The sequence below is a fragment of the Schistocerca gregaria genome, chromosome X (assembly GCF_023897955.1).
Source record: "Schistocerca gregaria isolate iqSchGreg1 chromosome X, iqSchGreg1.2, whole genome shotgun sequence".
NCBI lineage: Eukaryota > Metazoa > Arthropoda > Insecta > Orthoptera > Acrididae > Schistocerca > Schistocerca gregaria.
This window is the reverse complement of record NC_064931.1, coordinates 385595232-385612219: the sequence shown is the minus strand read 5'-3', so window position 1 is coordinate 385612219 and position 16988 is coordinate 385595232. Positions and strand designations below refer to the sequence as shown.

General features: G+C 40.4%; 1 protein-coding gene across 2 annotated transcripts in view; it reads right to left on the bottom strand.

The window, feature by feature from the left end:
- Window positions 1-16988, bottom strand: part of LOC126298532 (DNA polymerase zeta catalytic subunit) — a 214151-nt gene that overhangs the window by 168856 nt on the left and 28307 nt on the right. For both annotated transcript variants that reach the window (XM_049989893.1, XM_049989894.1), the window contains exons 5-6: window positions 11904-12048; window positions 11000-11110 (exon numbers count right to left, since the gene is read on the bottom strand). In XM_049989893.1, coding sequence (XP_049845850.1) covers window positions 11000-11110; window positions 11904-12048 — 256 coding nt within the window. The remainder of the gene's footprint in view (window positions 1-10999; window positions 11111-11903; window positions 12049-16988) is intronic.

Genomic DNA, 16988 nt, shown 5'->3' with positions numbered 1-16988 from the left:
GTTATATGTCAATCTTACCTGTAGAATGCTCTTTAAGTTTCCAGATAGAATTATTAATAGATTTTTCTTGTAAATTTGCACATGTGACAGTGTTGTTTTGTTGAGGAAGATTCTGAAGTTTGAAGTAGGTGATCTATAAATCGCAAAGTTTTGAGATTGCTTGATTAACAGGGACTCCCGAACTTTTCTTCTAATTCAACTGAGTGGATTTAGCTGAGAGCATATTATTTTCTGATTGTTTTCATTGTAAACTTATTGCTTAAGATGCTTAGGTATGTCTGTTTGCTGATAGCTAATTTGTAATCAACAGCTGACCCATTTATAGCTATAGTTCTGCAGATGTACTAGCATATTCATGTATTTCTTTTGTCTCTCCGACTTAAGTTTGTGTCATCTTCTTAAAAGGTTGCTGCAACATGCAACGAAAGAAAAGCTGAAAAGACTTTAATGTCTTTTTGCTCTCAGCAGATGATATGTGCCTCACAACATTCAGTTCTCTCTCTCTCTCTCTCTCTCTCTCTCTCTCTCTCTCTCTCTCTCTCTCTCTGTGTGTGTGTGTGTGTGTGTGTGTGTGTGTGTGTGTGTGTGTGTGTGTTTGTTTTTTTGCAAATGGAGTGAGGGGAAAACAACTGTTTACATGCATCAGTACAAGTCTAATTTCTCTTGTCTTATCTTCACAGTCTTTAGGTGAGATCTGTTGGTGACAGTAGGATATTTCAGCAATCTGTCAGAAATGCCAGCTCTCCAGACTTTCTCAATAGTTTTTCATGACAAGAACATCTTCTCCATTCCACAGATTAGTATTACAGTTCATGGAGCAATTCTGTGACACCTGTGTGCTTTTCAAACCCACCAGTAGCTAATGCAGCAGCACACCTCAGAATCACTTTATTGCCTTCCTTTAATCTAATCTGATAGAGAACACAAACACTTGCGCAGTACTCAAGCATAGGCTGTGCAAGTGTTCTGCATGCTATGTCTTTTATAGGGGAGCTACACTTTTCTAGAATACTCCCAATAAACAGAAGTCGACCACTGCCTTTCCTACTACCCACCTTATGGGCTCATTCCTTTTCAAGTCACTTTGAAAAGTTATGCCTAGATATTTAACTGATGTGGCTGTGTCAAGCAGCACACCACTAATACTGTATTCACACATTACAGGATTATTTTTCTCACTCATCTGTATTAACTTACATTTCACTACATTTAGAGCAAGTTGCCACTAATCCCAACAAACACAAACCCTATCAAACAGATAGCCTATCTTTCTAAAGTCACTCAAAGCTGACACTTTAAGTTGTATGTCAGATTGTTTATGGATGCAGAGAACAGCAGCAGTCCTTCACACTTTCCTGGGACACACCTGACAATACCTTTGTTTCCGATGAACATTCATGATCCACGACAATGTACTGGGTTCTATTACATGAAAAGTCATTGAGCCACTCACTTATCTGAGAACCTATTCCATATGCTTGGTCTTTTATCAGCAGCCTATAGAGTGGCATTGTGTCCAATACTTTCCAGAAATCTACGAATAAGTAATCTACCTGTTGCCCTTCATCCGTGTTTCACAGGATTTTGTGTGAAAAAGAGGCAAACTGAATTTTGCACACAAATGGTGATTTCTAAATCCACGTTGATTTGTTGATAAAAGATTTTGTCTTTCAAAGAAATTTATTATATTTGAAATACACTCAAGAATTCTGCACAAAATGGATGTCAAGGACATTGGTCTGCAAATTCCTCAGGCCTTCCTTTTAGCATTCCATTATACAGGAGTCACCAGCACTTTTTTTACAGTTGCTTGGGACTTTCTATTGGGCGAGAGATTCAGAACAAATGCAATATAATTAAGGGTCCGATGGCGAGGAGTACTCTCTGTGAAACCAAACTGGTATTCCATCTGGACATGGCAACTTGTTTGTTTCCAACTCTTTCAGTTGTTTTTCAGCACTTGGGATGCCTATTTCTATGTCCTCCATACACAAGACTGTGCAGCAGTCAAACGATGGTATGTCTGTACGATCCTGCTGGGTGACTGATTTATTAAACATTATATTTAAAACTTCAGCTTTCCTTTTGCTGTTTTCTACTGCCACATCAGACTGATCCACGAGTGACTGTGACGAAGCCTTCAACCTGCTTTGTGATTTTACATTAAGAATGGAATTTTCTAGCATTCTCAGTAAGATCTTTTACTGATGTCTGACAGTGGCAGTTATATGCATCGTGAATTGATCTTTTTATAGAAGCTCTTAAATGTCCATCACTCTGGAATTAAATGAGAGCCATTCATTGTCTAAGTAAGATACTGTTGACATTGTGGTGGGCCATGTCCAGCCAATCAGAAGTCTGGTGTCACTTGTGCAACTTTCCAGTCTTTGGGTGAGGATCTTTCTAGGAGTGAGTGGTTGTATGTGATTGCTAAGTATGGTATAGGGCTATTGTATCAGCATACTCTGAACAGAAACTAACTGGTATACAATCTGAACCAGATGCCTTGCCTTTATTAAGTGTTTTAGGCTGCTTCGCTACACCAAGGATATCTATTTCTAAATTAATCATGTTGGCAGTTGTTCTTGATTCGAATTCTGGAATATTTACTTCATCTTCTTTCGTGAAGAAGTTTCAGGAAACTTGTTTAGTAACTCTGTTTTAGTGGCACTGTCATAAATAGTTTATACAACCAGAATCTCTTTGTGTTTTTTTTCAGATTTAGAGAGAGAGTTCCAGTGTAGAAACTATTAAAAGAATATTGTATTGAAGTTCATAGTAAATTTCGAGCTTCTGTAAAAATTCGCCAATCTTGGGGTTTTGCATTCTTTTAAATTTGGCATGCTTTATTCGCTGCTTCTGCAACAGTGTTATAACCCATTTTATGTACCATAGGGGATCAGTACCAACTCTTATTAATTTATTTAGTATACAACTCTCAATTATCCTTGATACTATTTGTTTGAATTTAAACCACATCAGGTCTAAGCTTACAAAGTCAGACTGGAAGGAGTGGAGACCATCTCTTAGGAAGGTGTCAAGTGAATTTTTATCTGACTTTTGAAATAGATATCCTTCATATTTATTTTTGGTGGGTTTGGATGTTATGGTCTTCAGTCTAGCTACAACAAATTTGTGGTCATTAATCCCTATATCTGTCATGATGCTCCCTATTTGATCAGGATTATTTGCTGATAAGAGTTCAAGTATATTTTCACAACAATTTACACTTTGAGTGCGCTCCTACAGTAGAGAAAGCATTTAGTACAATTTCTGAGGATGTTTTACACCTTCTATCATGTCTGAATACATATTTTTGCCAACAAATCAAGGGTAGATTGAAGACATCACCAATTATAATTGTATGGGTGATCTACTTGTGATAAGATTCAAGTTTTCTTTGAACTGTTCAGCAACTGTATAATACAAGTTGGGGAGGGGGTGGGGGTCAGTAAAAGGAACCAATTATCAATTTATTCTGGTTGTCAAGTATAACCTCTACTCATACTCACAGGAACTACACTCCTGGAAATGGAAAAAAGAACACATTTACACTGGTGTGTCAGACCCACCATACTTGCTCCGGACACTGCGAGAGGGCTGTACAAGCAATGATCACACGCACGGCACAGCGGACACACCAGGAACCGCAGTGTTGGCCGTCGAATGGCGCTAGCTGCGCAGCATTTGTGCACCGCCGCCGTCAGTCTCAGCCAGTTTGCCGTGGCATACGGAGCTCCATCGCAGTCTTTAACACTGGTAGCATGCCGCGACAGCGTGGACGTGAACCGTATATGCAGTTGACGGACTTTGAGCGAGGGCGTATAGTGGGCATGTGTGAGGCCGGGTGGACGTACCGCCGAATTGCTCAACACGTGGGGCGTGAGGTCTCCACAGTACATCGATGTTGTCGCCAGTGGTCGGCGGAAGGTGCACGTGCCCGTGGACCTGAGACCGGACCGCAGCGACGCACGGATGCACGCCAAGACCGTAGGATCCTACGCAGTGCCGTAGGGGACCGCACCGCCACTTCCCAGCAAATTACGGACACTGTTGCTCCTGGGGTATCGGCGAGGACCATTCGCAACCGTCTCCATGAAGCTGGGCTACGGTCCCGCACACCGTTAGCCCGTCTTCCGCTCACGCCCCAATATCGTGCAGCCCGCCTCCATTGGTGTCGCCACAGGCGTGAATGGAGGGACGAATGGAGACGTGTCGTCTTCAGCGATGAGAGTCGCTTCTGCCTTGGTGCCAATGATGGTCGTATGGGTCTTTGGCGCCGTGCAGGTGAGCGCCACAATCAGGACTGCATATGACCGAGGCACACAGGGCCAACACCCGGCATCATGGTGTGGGGAGCGATCTCCTACACTGACCGTACACCTCTGGTGATCGTCGAGGGGACACTGAATAGTGCATGGTACATCCAAACCGTCATCGAACCCATCGTTGTACCATTCCTAGACTGGCAAGGGAACCTGGTGTTCCAACAGGACAATGCACGTCCGCATGTATCCCGTGCCACCTAACGTGCTCTAGAAGCTGTAAGTCAACTACCCTGGCCAGCAAGATCTCTGGATCTGTCCCCCATTGAGCATGTTTGGGACTGGATGAAGCGTCGTCTCACGCGGTCTGCACGTCCAGCACGAACGCTGGTCCAACTGAGGTGCCAGGTGGAAATGGCATGGCAAGCCGTTCCACAGGACTACATCCAGCATCTCTACGATCGTCTCCATGGGAGAATAGCAGCCTGCATTGCTGCGAAAGGTGGATATACACTGTATTAGTGCCGACATTGTGCATGCTCTGTTGCCTGTGTCTATGTGCCTGTGGTTCTGTCAGTGTGATCATGTGATGTATCTGACCCCAGGAATGTGTCAATAAAGTTTCCCCTTTCTGGGACAATGAATTCACGGTGTTCTTATTTCAATTTCCAGGAGTGTATTTACTTCAATTTCACTACAAGGTAAACTACAACTGACGGCAATAAACACTCCACCACCAACTGTATTTAATCTATCCTTTCTGAACATGGCTAGGACCTTTCTAAAACTTTTGGCTGAACTTATCTCCAGTTTTGCCCAGCTTTCAGTACCTACAACAATTTGAGCTTCAGTCATTTCTATTAGCTCTTGGAGCCCTGACTCTTTCCCAACACAGCTATGACAGTTTACAACTACAATACTGATAGTTGCTATGTCAATCCTCTTCCTGTGTTCATCGTACACCCTTCAAAAACTGAAGCCCTGTTCACACTTTCCAAAGACCATCTAACCTTCTTTTTTTTTTTTTTAAAAAAAAAAAACTATCCAGTCCTATCCACACAGCCCCACTACCTGTGTACCTGCTTCCTGTGTATAGTGAAGTCCTGGCCTATTTAGCATCAAGTAATAAGTTTTAATCTTCCAGGAAGTTTCATATCAGTGCACACTCCACTGCAGAGTGAAAAATTCTTTCTGGAAACACCCCTCAGATTGTGGTTAAGCCATGTCTCCACAATATCCTTTTCTTCCAGGAGTGCTAGTTCTGCAAGGTTTGCAGCAAAGCTTCTGTGAAGTTTGGAAGGTAGGAAATGAGGTACTGACAGAACTGAAGCTGTGAGGACGGGTTGTGAACCTTGCTTGAGTAGCTCAGTTGGTGGAGCACCTGCCTGCAGAGTCTTGGTCTGGCACACAGTTTTAATCTTCCAAGAAGATTCATATCAGCGCACACTCTGTGGCAGAGTGAAAAATTCATTCTGGAAACATCCCCCAGGTTCTGCATGACTTGCAGGAGAGCTTCTGTGAAGGTTGGGAGGTAGAAGACGACATACTGGTGGAATTGAAGCTATGAGGATAGGTCGTGAATTGTGCTTTGGTAGTGTAATCTACCCGTTCCTTCCTACTTGCAGCTATTGTTTACAATAAGTGAAGTCTTTTATGATAAATTCAAGAGAAGTGAAGATTACAATAAAATTTCTAGTTTACTTAGCTTATCATGTTGAATTGGCTCCAGTTCTTCTCTAGGGGTCTGATCCTTGAAGCTGAAATTCTCACATTTTAGGTTATCACTGTCAAACTGAACTAAATAAATTTGAAAACTGTTGTTGCAGAATTTTTGCTTTTACATAAATATATTTTGTCACATTTTAGCATATGATACGGTCTTTCGACTTTTCACTTCGAGAAAGCTGAAATTACATTGTTTGCACAAAAATACAAAAATATGTCCTATCACATCAGAGGTGTGCTTATGACTCTCACACTCTGCGGAAATATTCCAAAAGGGTTTACAATTTTTCTTAACAAATGAATTTCTATTAGCTTCTGTTACATTATTACTTTCAATCATTATTTCATAAATGAATCCAGAATTCAACACAGTAACCAGTAAAATATTGCGTAATTAATAATAGAAATTTTAAGTGTGCCAATAGCTCGTAATTTAAAATGTTTCTATAAAAATAACTTTAACTGTACATTCAAAACCAGTACCTATCGATTATAACACCGAGACTAAAACATTTTATAAAGTAATTCATTTTCATAAATTGGAGCTTGAAAAAATGGAAATGCCGTGTGCCTAGGGCCTCCCGTCGGGTAGACCGGTGCAAGTCTTTCGAGTTGACGCCACTTCGGCGACTTGCGTGTAGATGGGGATGAAATGATGATGAAAGACACACAACACTCAGTCATCACGAGGCAGAGAAAATCCCTGGCCCCGCCGGGAATCCCCCTCACGCGGGAAGCGAGAACGCTACCGCAAGACCACGAGCTCCGGACTGTAGCTTGAAATGTAACATACTGTGTATAATATTAAATGACAGTTTTCAGATAAGTGACTGAGGTAATACTGACCTGTCCAAATTTCGAAAAATAATAATGGTATCAACAACTACTGCTGAGGAAAAGTAATGCTAGTGGAGGATGTAATATTACAGTAGCTCAGCTGGTGGAGCACTTGCCCGCAAAAGGCAAAGGCCCTAAGTTTGAGTCTTGGTCCAGCACACAGTTTTAAACTGCCAGGAAGTTTCAAGTACCTAATTTATTATATCAACTACCTGTTCAGCAGAAGATATTAAAGTGGTATGAAAAAGTTGTCTAAAGCAAATCATTATTGTTGTAAACCTATACAGTGAATGTGCATAATTAAACAGCATGCTCCTGTATCTCCAGCCTAAGTAGGCCACCTCACTTGGCACAGACAGCACAGCAAGTGCTATGCCATGTATAAACAGCAGAATATAAGATGGCAGACCAAGTCCTCAGCTGCTCTAATGCTTTGTGATTAAAGATCACTTTATCGTTAAACTGTGCAGCTACGTAACTCATGATTTCGAGTGCTTGTTCTTATCACAATGTCCTTCAGTGTATCTATAACTGCATTTATGTCGAAGTGAATTAAAAGTTAGTTGGTGGGAATTCTAACATTGTGTTGGTGTAATGCCATAATATATTTTGATGATGTGTGTGGTATGCTTGTCCTCATGTTTCATCCCTCAGCTCGCTATGGCCAGTGGACGAAATTCTTCAGTCTCTTGTTGCACAGCAGTGAGCTCTCATCAGCCAGCAGCAGGCTCTTTCTGTGGCACTAAACAGTAGCTGAGTACTAGTGTTCACCACTGTTGATGCAACCTCCACCGTTTCCTCCACATGATGATACTGCGGAGGACTTGGATGCATACGAAAAATGTTTTCAGCAACATTTCCAAGATTTTGGTGTCACTGACCCCTAGTGTGTTCAGCTTTCTTTCTGTCACAGATTTCTCCTCGAGTTTATCATCAGCAGCAGCTGCAGCCAGTGTCACAGCAGCAGTCCCATGCCCCTCTCCTGTTGTGCCCTTATTGCTTTGTTCAACACAAGCATAAAAGAGGGGGGGGGGGAGGGGGGGGAGGGGGGGGGGGGGGACAACGGCATCTGCATCTGCATTTGCATGCAACTTTCAATCTCATGCATTAGACGTTAAAATGGATGTAAACTGTGTTTCCCAAGTGATGGTAGCCCCCCCCCCCCCCCCCAAAAAAAAACTTTACACAGATGTACACATTATGGACAAGATCCTACAAATGCAAGTAGACACTCGTGCAGCACTGACTTTGTTAAATTCTCAAACTTAGGCGGATCTTGGATCACCAGCATCGTCCTCTGTCTCTCATCAGTTGGTAAGTTACAACAAACAACACTGGGACAGTTTTCTACTTCTGCAGTTTACAAAACAATTGTTCAGCCTTTGACCATTATATTGGTAGATAACGCCAACACTGAAAACTTATTTTGGTTATATGCTTTCAAAATTTGTGGATTATCTATTTGTGATGAAGTGCATTTGGTATTGGATGAAGTTCACTACCAACAACTGGACACAGTATGCTATGAATTTTGCTCCCAGTTTTTGGATGATTTATTTATCACTTGGGAAACACAGTTTACATCCATTTTAACGTCTAATGCATGAGATTGAAAGTTGCATGCAAATGCAGATGCAGATGCCGTTGTCCCCCCCCCCCCCCTCCCCCCCCTCTTTTATGCTTGTGTTGAACAAAGCAATAAGGGCACAACAGGAGAGGGGCATGGGACTGCTGCTGTGACACTGGCTGCAGCTGCTGCTCATGATAAACTCGAGGAGAAATCGGTTGGTAGGACATGTTTTGAGGCATCAAGGAGCAGCGTGGAGGGTAAAAATCGTAGAGGGAGACCGAGAGATGAGTACACTAAGCAGATTCAGAAGGATGTGGGTTGCAGTAGGTACTGGGAGATGAAGCAGCTTGCACAGGATAGAGTAGCATGGAGAGCTGCATCAAACCAGTCTCAGGACTGAAGACAACAACAACAACAACAATGGTGTGCTACCAATTTCAAGGCTCACATTGCAATGAAACCGACAGTGACCCTTTTTTCATGCCTGTCCCATCCCCATTGCTTTATGGGATCAAGTCAAAGTGGAATTTCATAAACTTATGTCCATGGGTGTTATCACGCCTGTCTCCTCTAGTGAATAGTCTACTCCAATGGTAATCATAAAAAAAACCTAATGGTACCCTTCAGCTCCATGGTGATTATAAGTATTTGTGAATTCAAAGTGTATTAATGATACGTATCCCTTACTCCCATACAGTTGAAGTCTTAAATGCCTTTCCAGAAGCCAGTATTTTTCCAAAACAGACTTGTCATAAGCCTACTTATAACTGAATCTGGATAATGATTCCACGCGTGGCCTAGTAGTAAAAACCCCATTCAGGTTATAACAATGCCAGCACCTGCCATTCAGCACAGCTAGTGCCCCTGCTATTTTTTAATGATTTTTGGAGCAACTTGTGGCATCCGTGTCAGGGTGTATCACCACCCGGATAATACTGCGGTCTCCAGTTCCTCTACACTTAAATAGTTGCAGAACCTTTGTGCCTTGTTCATAAGATGCAAGATGAAATGTAACTTGGACAAATTGTAATTTTTGCAGGAGTCTATTGTCTACCTCAGTTTCAAAGTTTTGTGTATTGGCATCAAGCCTTTAGGCCTGCATGTTGATGCCATTGTGACTTTGCTACGCTCTACCAATGTCAAAGAGTTGCAGGCTTTTCTTGGAAAGGTTGCCTATTACCATAAATTTCTTCCTGATATGGCCACGGTGGGTCAGCCCTTCATGCTCTCTTGCGTAAGGGTGTTACTTTTCACTGGTCCCCCCACCTGCAAGTGTAATTTTGACCTGTTGAAATAAAAATTACACTCGGCATCTTGCTTAGTTACCTTACAACCAGGCCAACATCTGGTTTGGCCACAGATACCTCCCAGTATGGCTTTGGGGCCATTCTTGCACACAAACATGTGGACGGTTCTGAACACCCTATTTCAACCGCTTCAAAAACCCCGAATTAGGTGGAACAGCACTACTCCCAGACAGAAAATGAAGCCCTTGCTACTGCATACATACTCACAGAATTTCATGTTTTCTTCTACATGACTCTAGTCTGGCGAAGCTGCTTCACTGCTACCAGCCCTGTACAGCACCCATTTGCTCTGACCAATGCCCGGCCAGCAGCTGGTGAATGGCTTGCAATGGTTCCATCCAAACTCTGCCATCTGGGCCCATGGGTTTGGCTTGCACCCTAAGTGGATACCAATGGTTGTCCATTATTGCAAAGGCCACCATCTCTTGGTCATGTGCACCTTCTGATGGCTTGGTGTCCTGGGCACTATCACCAACTCCGCCCACGTGTGACTGACCACATGCTGGAAACCCCGCTGCACCCATGGCTGCCTCCGCCATCCACGCCCTCTTCAGTTCCTGCACTGTATTTGCTCTGGGTGATGCCACTGCTGGGCAGACTAGTTAGCACCAGCCCGACACTGTCTCTGCAGCCTCTGTTGACACTGCTACTTTTGCCTTCTCTACTGTCTCCACCGCCGAGTGCCTGCCTGAATGTGGACACAATACAGCACTGCTATCAATGGTGCTCCCTTATGGTCTCTCGCAGAGGGGGGCACCGTGCCTGTGCACACCTACACCATTTCGGGCCGTATTCTCCTGTGGCGGCATTCCACTTGCTCCAGCAGTCATCCCCTTCTGATGAAGACATCTCCACGGTGAATAGTTTTCCAGCCAGGTGGAGTGAGTGTTGCAACCCTATACAGTGAGCATGTATAATTACACAGCGTGAACCTGCACAGCTGGCCTAAAAAGGCCACCTCATTCTGCACAGACGGCAGAGGAAGCACTGTACTATGTGCAAACAGTGGCATATAAGCCTGCACACTGGACGCTCGGCCACTTTAATGTTTTGTGACTAAGGAGCACTTTACTGATAAGCTGCACAATTATGTAACCAATGATTTTGTGTGCTTGTTCTTATTACAATGTCTTTCATCTATAATTGCCTTTATGTGGAAGTGAATTAAAAGTTGTTTGGTGGGAATTCTAACATTGTGTTGGTGTGCAATTTTACAATAATTTCAACACATGTATACCAGAACACAATAATCGGTGGTACTGAAGTGCAGCATAAGATCTGGGGACTACATTTACCTGCACTCTGACTGGGAGCAATGATGTGACAGCCTTGTATATCTCCTTCAATTCTGCATGTACTTAGCTTCTTGACATTTTCTTGTAACCAATCCTCTTCTCGTACAGGTACTGCAAGCAAAAGAGCCAACAATAATAAAACACTGGTCACGAAGCACATGAGTTGTTATTAATTATGGAAAATATATGAAATTTCCAGTTGTACAACATAATGCACTGCATTTGTACAGTTGCTACAACTCGGGTAGCAAACTGTTACTAGTTAGAATAAAAGTATGATGCATGGAAGCATATTGATGTTAATACATTTGCAGGTCAAAGATGACCAATAATATTATAAAGAAAAGATCTACATTTACAGTTATACACAGAAACTCAGACATACTTGTAACACATAATAAAACAGTTACTTTATATGGGAAATAAATTACTAGAATTAATTGTAATGTTTTGTAATAAATTAAGAACAACGGATTCAAAGACAAGGCACTGTGATAGAATACAAATCAAGGGATAAAGTGAATTAAGCATGCTAAAAATTGATTTGTGATGAATAAAAAGTCTGAGGAGAAACAAATACCAAACAATCTTTTTACCCATGTGTCAGTATCAATGATATATAACATTTCTGCTTCCTTTTGAAGGATAGAAACTATATTTGTACATTTCACTATCCAATAATAAAAAACTGAAAGGGTATTTATGTAGAGTATAAAACTGACATAACTATCATTAGCTTTATATGTCATTTGTACAGGCACCCAGATTTCAGTATTAAAAGTCAGTAATACTTTGCTATTTTTCTCTTTAAACGAGAGCAGATAGCATTAGTCATTTTATAAAATGTGACTGAATATCACTCAACTCACTTAGAGTATAAGAAACAACTCCTGTAGTATCTTACCATCCAGTGATGACTCTCTTCTGAATTTCACCTGTGACACAGATACAAAACTCATTCCATGCAGTTTGTAATCTATCATAAACTGCAGGATGAATGGAATATGTGCCTCATGTGGCTGGAAAATTTTATTAAGGACAGCTCCATTCTGTGGGAAAAAGATTTGTGTATGATAAAACTGTGACAAAACAGCAAAGAATAAAATAAATAAATAAAGAATCCATTGACTAAGTCATATGGTGTTAAAAAGGAATGAGAGAGAGAGAATAATGCTGTAGCTACAGTTTACATTTTACTATAGGATAAAATATAAACACGATCAAACAATGATTAAGAAGTAAGACTACTAACATTAAGGGGCAAAAAAAAATAATTTTTTTCTTCGCCAGAACATGAAGCTTAAACACCTGGATGTGATGCTGCTATATGACTGGAATGATTACTGGTCCAGGATGGCAACATTGGGAAGACACAGAATGCTGGAGGTGAGAAGTTGCCACAAGATCACACAGAACGTCAAAAGGGAGGCGAAGTTAGGTGCAATAATTTTAACATAAGCAGAGCTCCAGAAGCAAAGAATGTAAGAGTAGTTCTGTGTTTTGAACTATAGTGTGAAGGAGGAAGGGGAAGTCAAAAGTTGAAAGGAACAGAAAGCCGTGGAGCAAGACAGGCCTACAGATTTAGAAAAGTAACCTATGGAATACATAATAAAGTAAACAAAAGAAAGACAGATAATAATGAATAACCAGTAGAACAAAAAGCCAGTCCAAGATGCAAATTTTTACTTTTTATTTATTTGATGACTAGTTTCGGGCCGACGTCCATTTTGAAATCATTCTACAGAACGGAAAACCAAATTTAAACTCACGCATAACACAGTTATTACCAAATTCTTAAGCATATGCCACAGATACAGAACATATCGTTTTAAACATACATAACAAAGTCGAAAATGGCACTTTTTGAAGATGTCACAAATGTGTAATGAACATTTACAGTACATACAGTTAACTGGCAGTTTACTCCTTCCGCTGTCATAACGAAACCATGGGAAGTGGGCGCTCTTTTTATTTATTAAAATGTTCTCTGACCATCAAGAACACAGTAATTCACACAATAACTGTACAAGCCCACAATAAAATTAATAATTTTTAAAATCTTTACAAAAAAGAGTCAAATACTTCAAATCCCTGACCAGTAATACACAGCCATGCCACATATTATAAAATTGTATCCATTTTGGCACATAAAAGACATTGAATGTGAAACCATACAAATCAACAATAAAATTATTACTTTTTAAATCCTTTACCAAAAACAGTCAACTATTGAGAACCACTGAACAGTAAAACATAATAGCACCACCTACGGCATGTATTACAAATTTAGATGCCATGTAGGCATGTAAAATTCATTAATATGAACAGCAACATTAGTATTAAAAGAAAACAAAACAACAGGAGATTAAACATCTTCATCACTTCTGACCATTTACAAGCTTTTTCTTTTAATACTACAGTTGCTGTTCGTATTAATGATTTTTATGTGCCTATGTAGTATACAACTGTGTAACACGCACTGTTAAGTGCTGCTGTTCTTGTGTTTTACTGTTCAGTGGCTTTAAACAGTTGACTGTTTTTGGTACAGGATTTAAAAACAATAATTTTATTGTTGACTTGCACAGTTTCATGTTTAATGATTGTTACATACCAACATGGTATGCAATTTTGCGATACACACTGTTTGTGGCACTTCTGTGTATTACTTGTCAGTGATTTTAAGTATTTGATTCTTTTTGGTAAAGATTTAAAAAAGTATTAACTTTATTGTGGACTTGTATAGTTACTGTATGAATTGCTGTATTCTTGATGGTCGGAGAACATTTTAATAAATAAAAATGTTTTCTATATCATTATGGGGTGCCCCCTTCCCAAGGTTTCCTTATGACAGTAGCAAGAGTAAACTGCCAGTTATCTACATGCACTGTAAATGTTCACTTCACATTTGTGACATCTTCAAAAAGTGCCATTTTCAAACTTTGTTATGTAAGCTTAAAACTGTGTGTTTTGTATCTTTGGCATATGCTCATGAATTTGGTAATAACTGTATTATGCATGAGTGTAAATTCAGTTTTCTGCCCTGTAGACTGATTTGAAAATGGGTCTCAGCCCGTAAACGAGTCATCGAATGAATAAAAAGTAAAAATTTGCTACTTTGAAAGGTTTTTCACTCTACTGATTAACAGAAGTTGCTGATCCATACCACTCCAGCATGCTGGAAGTTTGTAATAATGAATAATGAGAAACAGAATACACCACTATCCACACTAAACGTGACATAAGCAATGGCAGATGTACATTTATAGTTATCAGTGTTTGTTTGCTAGTATTTCAGTATTCAATCTTCTTCAGCGTGCAGAAAAGAAGTTCACGTGCAAAACATGAAGTGCTCTGAAGAACAATGAAAGATTGACAAATCAGTCAGCACTACTTTCTACATAGCACTCTACTGTTCACCAGCTCTTTGATAATGTAAGTCATGGTCCTTACTGTCAATCACTATCACCTTACTATTATTAAGATGGTTTAAAAACATGCAAAGCAAAGTAGGGACATGAATTTAAGTTAGCAAATATAAACTAAACTAAACTCTTTGATCAGGCCTGAAGACCACGCAATTTCAACCAGCTGGGGTGTCACTCTGTGCCGTGTCACACCATGTGGATGCGATATGGATGGGTATGGTGTCAGAACACCACTCCCTGACCGTTGTCAACTTGAGATAAGAAATTTGGGATGGAAATAATTAATACATAATAAAAAAGATTTGCAGCTGGTTTTATGGACAGCATCTCATTAGTGTGTGTCAGCTCAGACAATTGGTGAATCAGATAGCACTGACACAAGGTGTACTGTGATATTAATGACAAATTCATTGGATATCACTTGGGTTTCTCATAATTCTGTGATATGAATGACAAATTCATTAGACGTCACTTGGGTTTCTCATAAGTTATGCGAGGAAAGTTCAATGAGTATGGGGTGTGTAGAAGCCTATGAAGAAATATGACTGTAGAACCCAGAACAGTTTTCAGCATCACCAGTAAGACTCAAATGGTAGAAAATATAACTCCATGGTAACAGTTGCAAGCAATCATTCACTGAACACATTGTCACATGTTAAACTTAGAGCCACCATTATTCATACTGCCATGTATTTCTTGTGGAACATTTTTGGCAGTAACCAGTTTTGCACTATTTGAGGTGGGAAGAGACTCATCATTCAAATTTGTGAATATAATAATTGCATAATAATATTTTAAAGAGGACTGGAGTGATAATGGGAAACAAATGAGGATTAATTAAGACAAATAAAGTTCTGATTCACAATGGTATGATGAAATTAATCTTCGAGAAGCTGAGATTGACACTCAACTAATGCACAAATATCGTCATGTTAATGAACTGTTGCAGGTTGCTGTATTTGGCTGAAAAGCAGAAATACTTCCAAAATGGGCACATGCATTCCAATGTAGTTTAAGAAATGGGTCACTTGTTACTAATGGAGGCAATGGAACAGTTCATAATTATGTAGCTGCAATCAATTCTGGCTTGTAAGAATACGAGCTCATTAAAAATTTTTTATTACAAAGGAGCTGCAGCAATGATCAGCAGCACTAAATGGAGCAGACAATTTTCCAATATCAGAGCTACTTCACTGTTTACAGTTTACTGGTGTATGTAAAGCAGGTAGGAAGGCATTAAATGCCCCTTTGACATCAAGATCACTGTCCGCCCCCGGTAGCTGAGTGGTCAGCGCGACAGACTGTCAATTATAAGGGCCTGGGTTCGATTCCTGGCTGGGCAGGAGATTTTCTTTGCTCATGGACTGGGTGTTGTGTTGTCCTAATCATCATCATTTCATCCCCATCGACGTTCAAGTCGCCGAAGTGGCGTCAAATCGAAAGACTTGCACCAGGCGAGCGGTCTACCCGACGGGAGGCCCTCGTCACATGACATTTCATTTCATCAAGACCACTAGATGGAAATTACCTACAGATCGTACAAAGAAAGGGAAAGAAATTACCAATTTCCTAAACTACCACTAACACATCTATGTTGAGTAATTTAAGGAAACACTGAAATGCCTACTTTGGGTTGGGCAGATTCTTGACTACTGCTCAAGTGTTTGGGATTCACACCAGGTCAGATTACAGGAAGACATAGAGGCAATTCAGAGGCAGGCTGCTAGATTTGTCACTGGTAGGTTTCATCAACAAGCACGTGTTACAGAGATTCTTCAAGATCTATAATGTCCTTTTCACAAAACATTATTGGGAAAATTTAGAGTGTCCGCATTTTAAGTTCACAGCAGAATGGTTTTACTATCGCGAATGTACATTTCACATAAGGATCATGAAGATAAGAGTGAAATTAGGGCTCTTACGGAGGCATACAGACAATCATTTTCCCTTGTCCCTTGCTCAATTTGCTAGTGTAACAGGAAAGGAAACGACTAGTAGTGTCACAAGGTATTTTCCGCTGTGCACCATACAGTAGCTTGCTTAATATGTATGTAAATGTAGATGTAACTGATTTCCTTAACGAGTGCATGACGTCGCTTGGTCATCGATTGAAATGGTGTTTGTTCTCTCCTCTTTCAGGCAATGTGCTGGAAACAGATGAAAATATTATAGCCACTGTTTTTTTACAAAGAGGAACAGATCGGTAAATTTAGGAAAACCTTGGGAACAAAGAAAATTCTTTAGTAGCTGAAGGGAGAAAGACTACCAAAAAATCTTTTTACTACATTTTGGAGCCACTGCTGAACTGATCTTTATTAATAACAGATAACATCACCATGTTTATAGCAAATTAACTTTTGTTTCTTGCTGATAACAGTACTGTAGTGTGTTATAGTGGGCTTACAAGTGCCATTTATTGATTTATGGGAGAAAATTTTAGTTAACCAAACAATACAATGCATTACGGGCACTGTTTTGCTCACATGGTGAGGTACACCATAACTTCACTGTCAGTGTTATGACTAGTGACAAGAGTGGTTTTAACATAGTTATCTATACTGTCC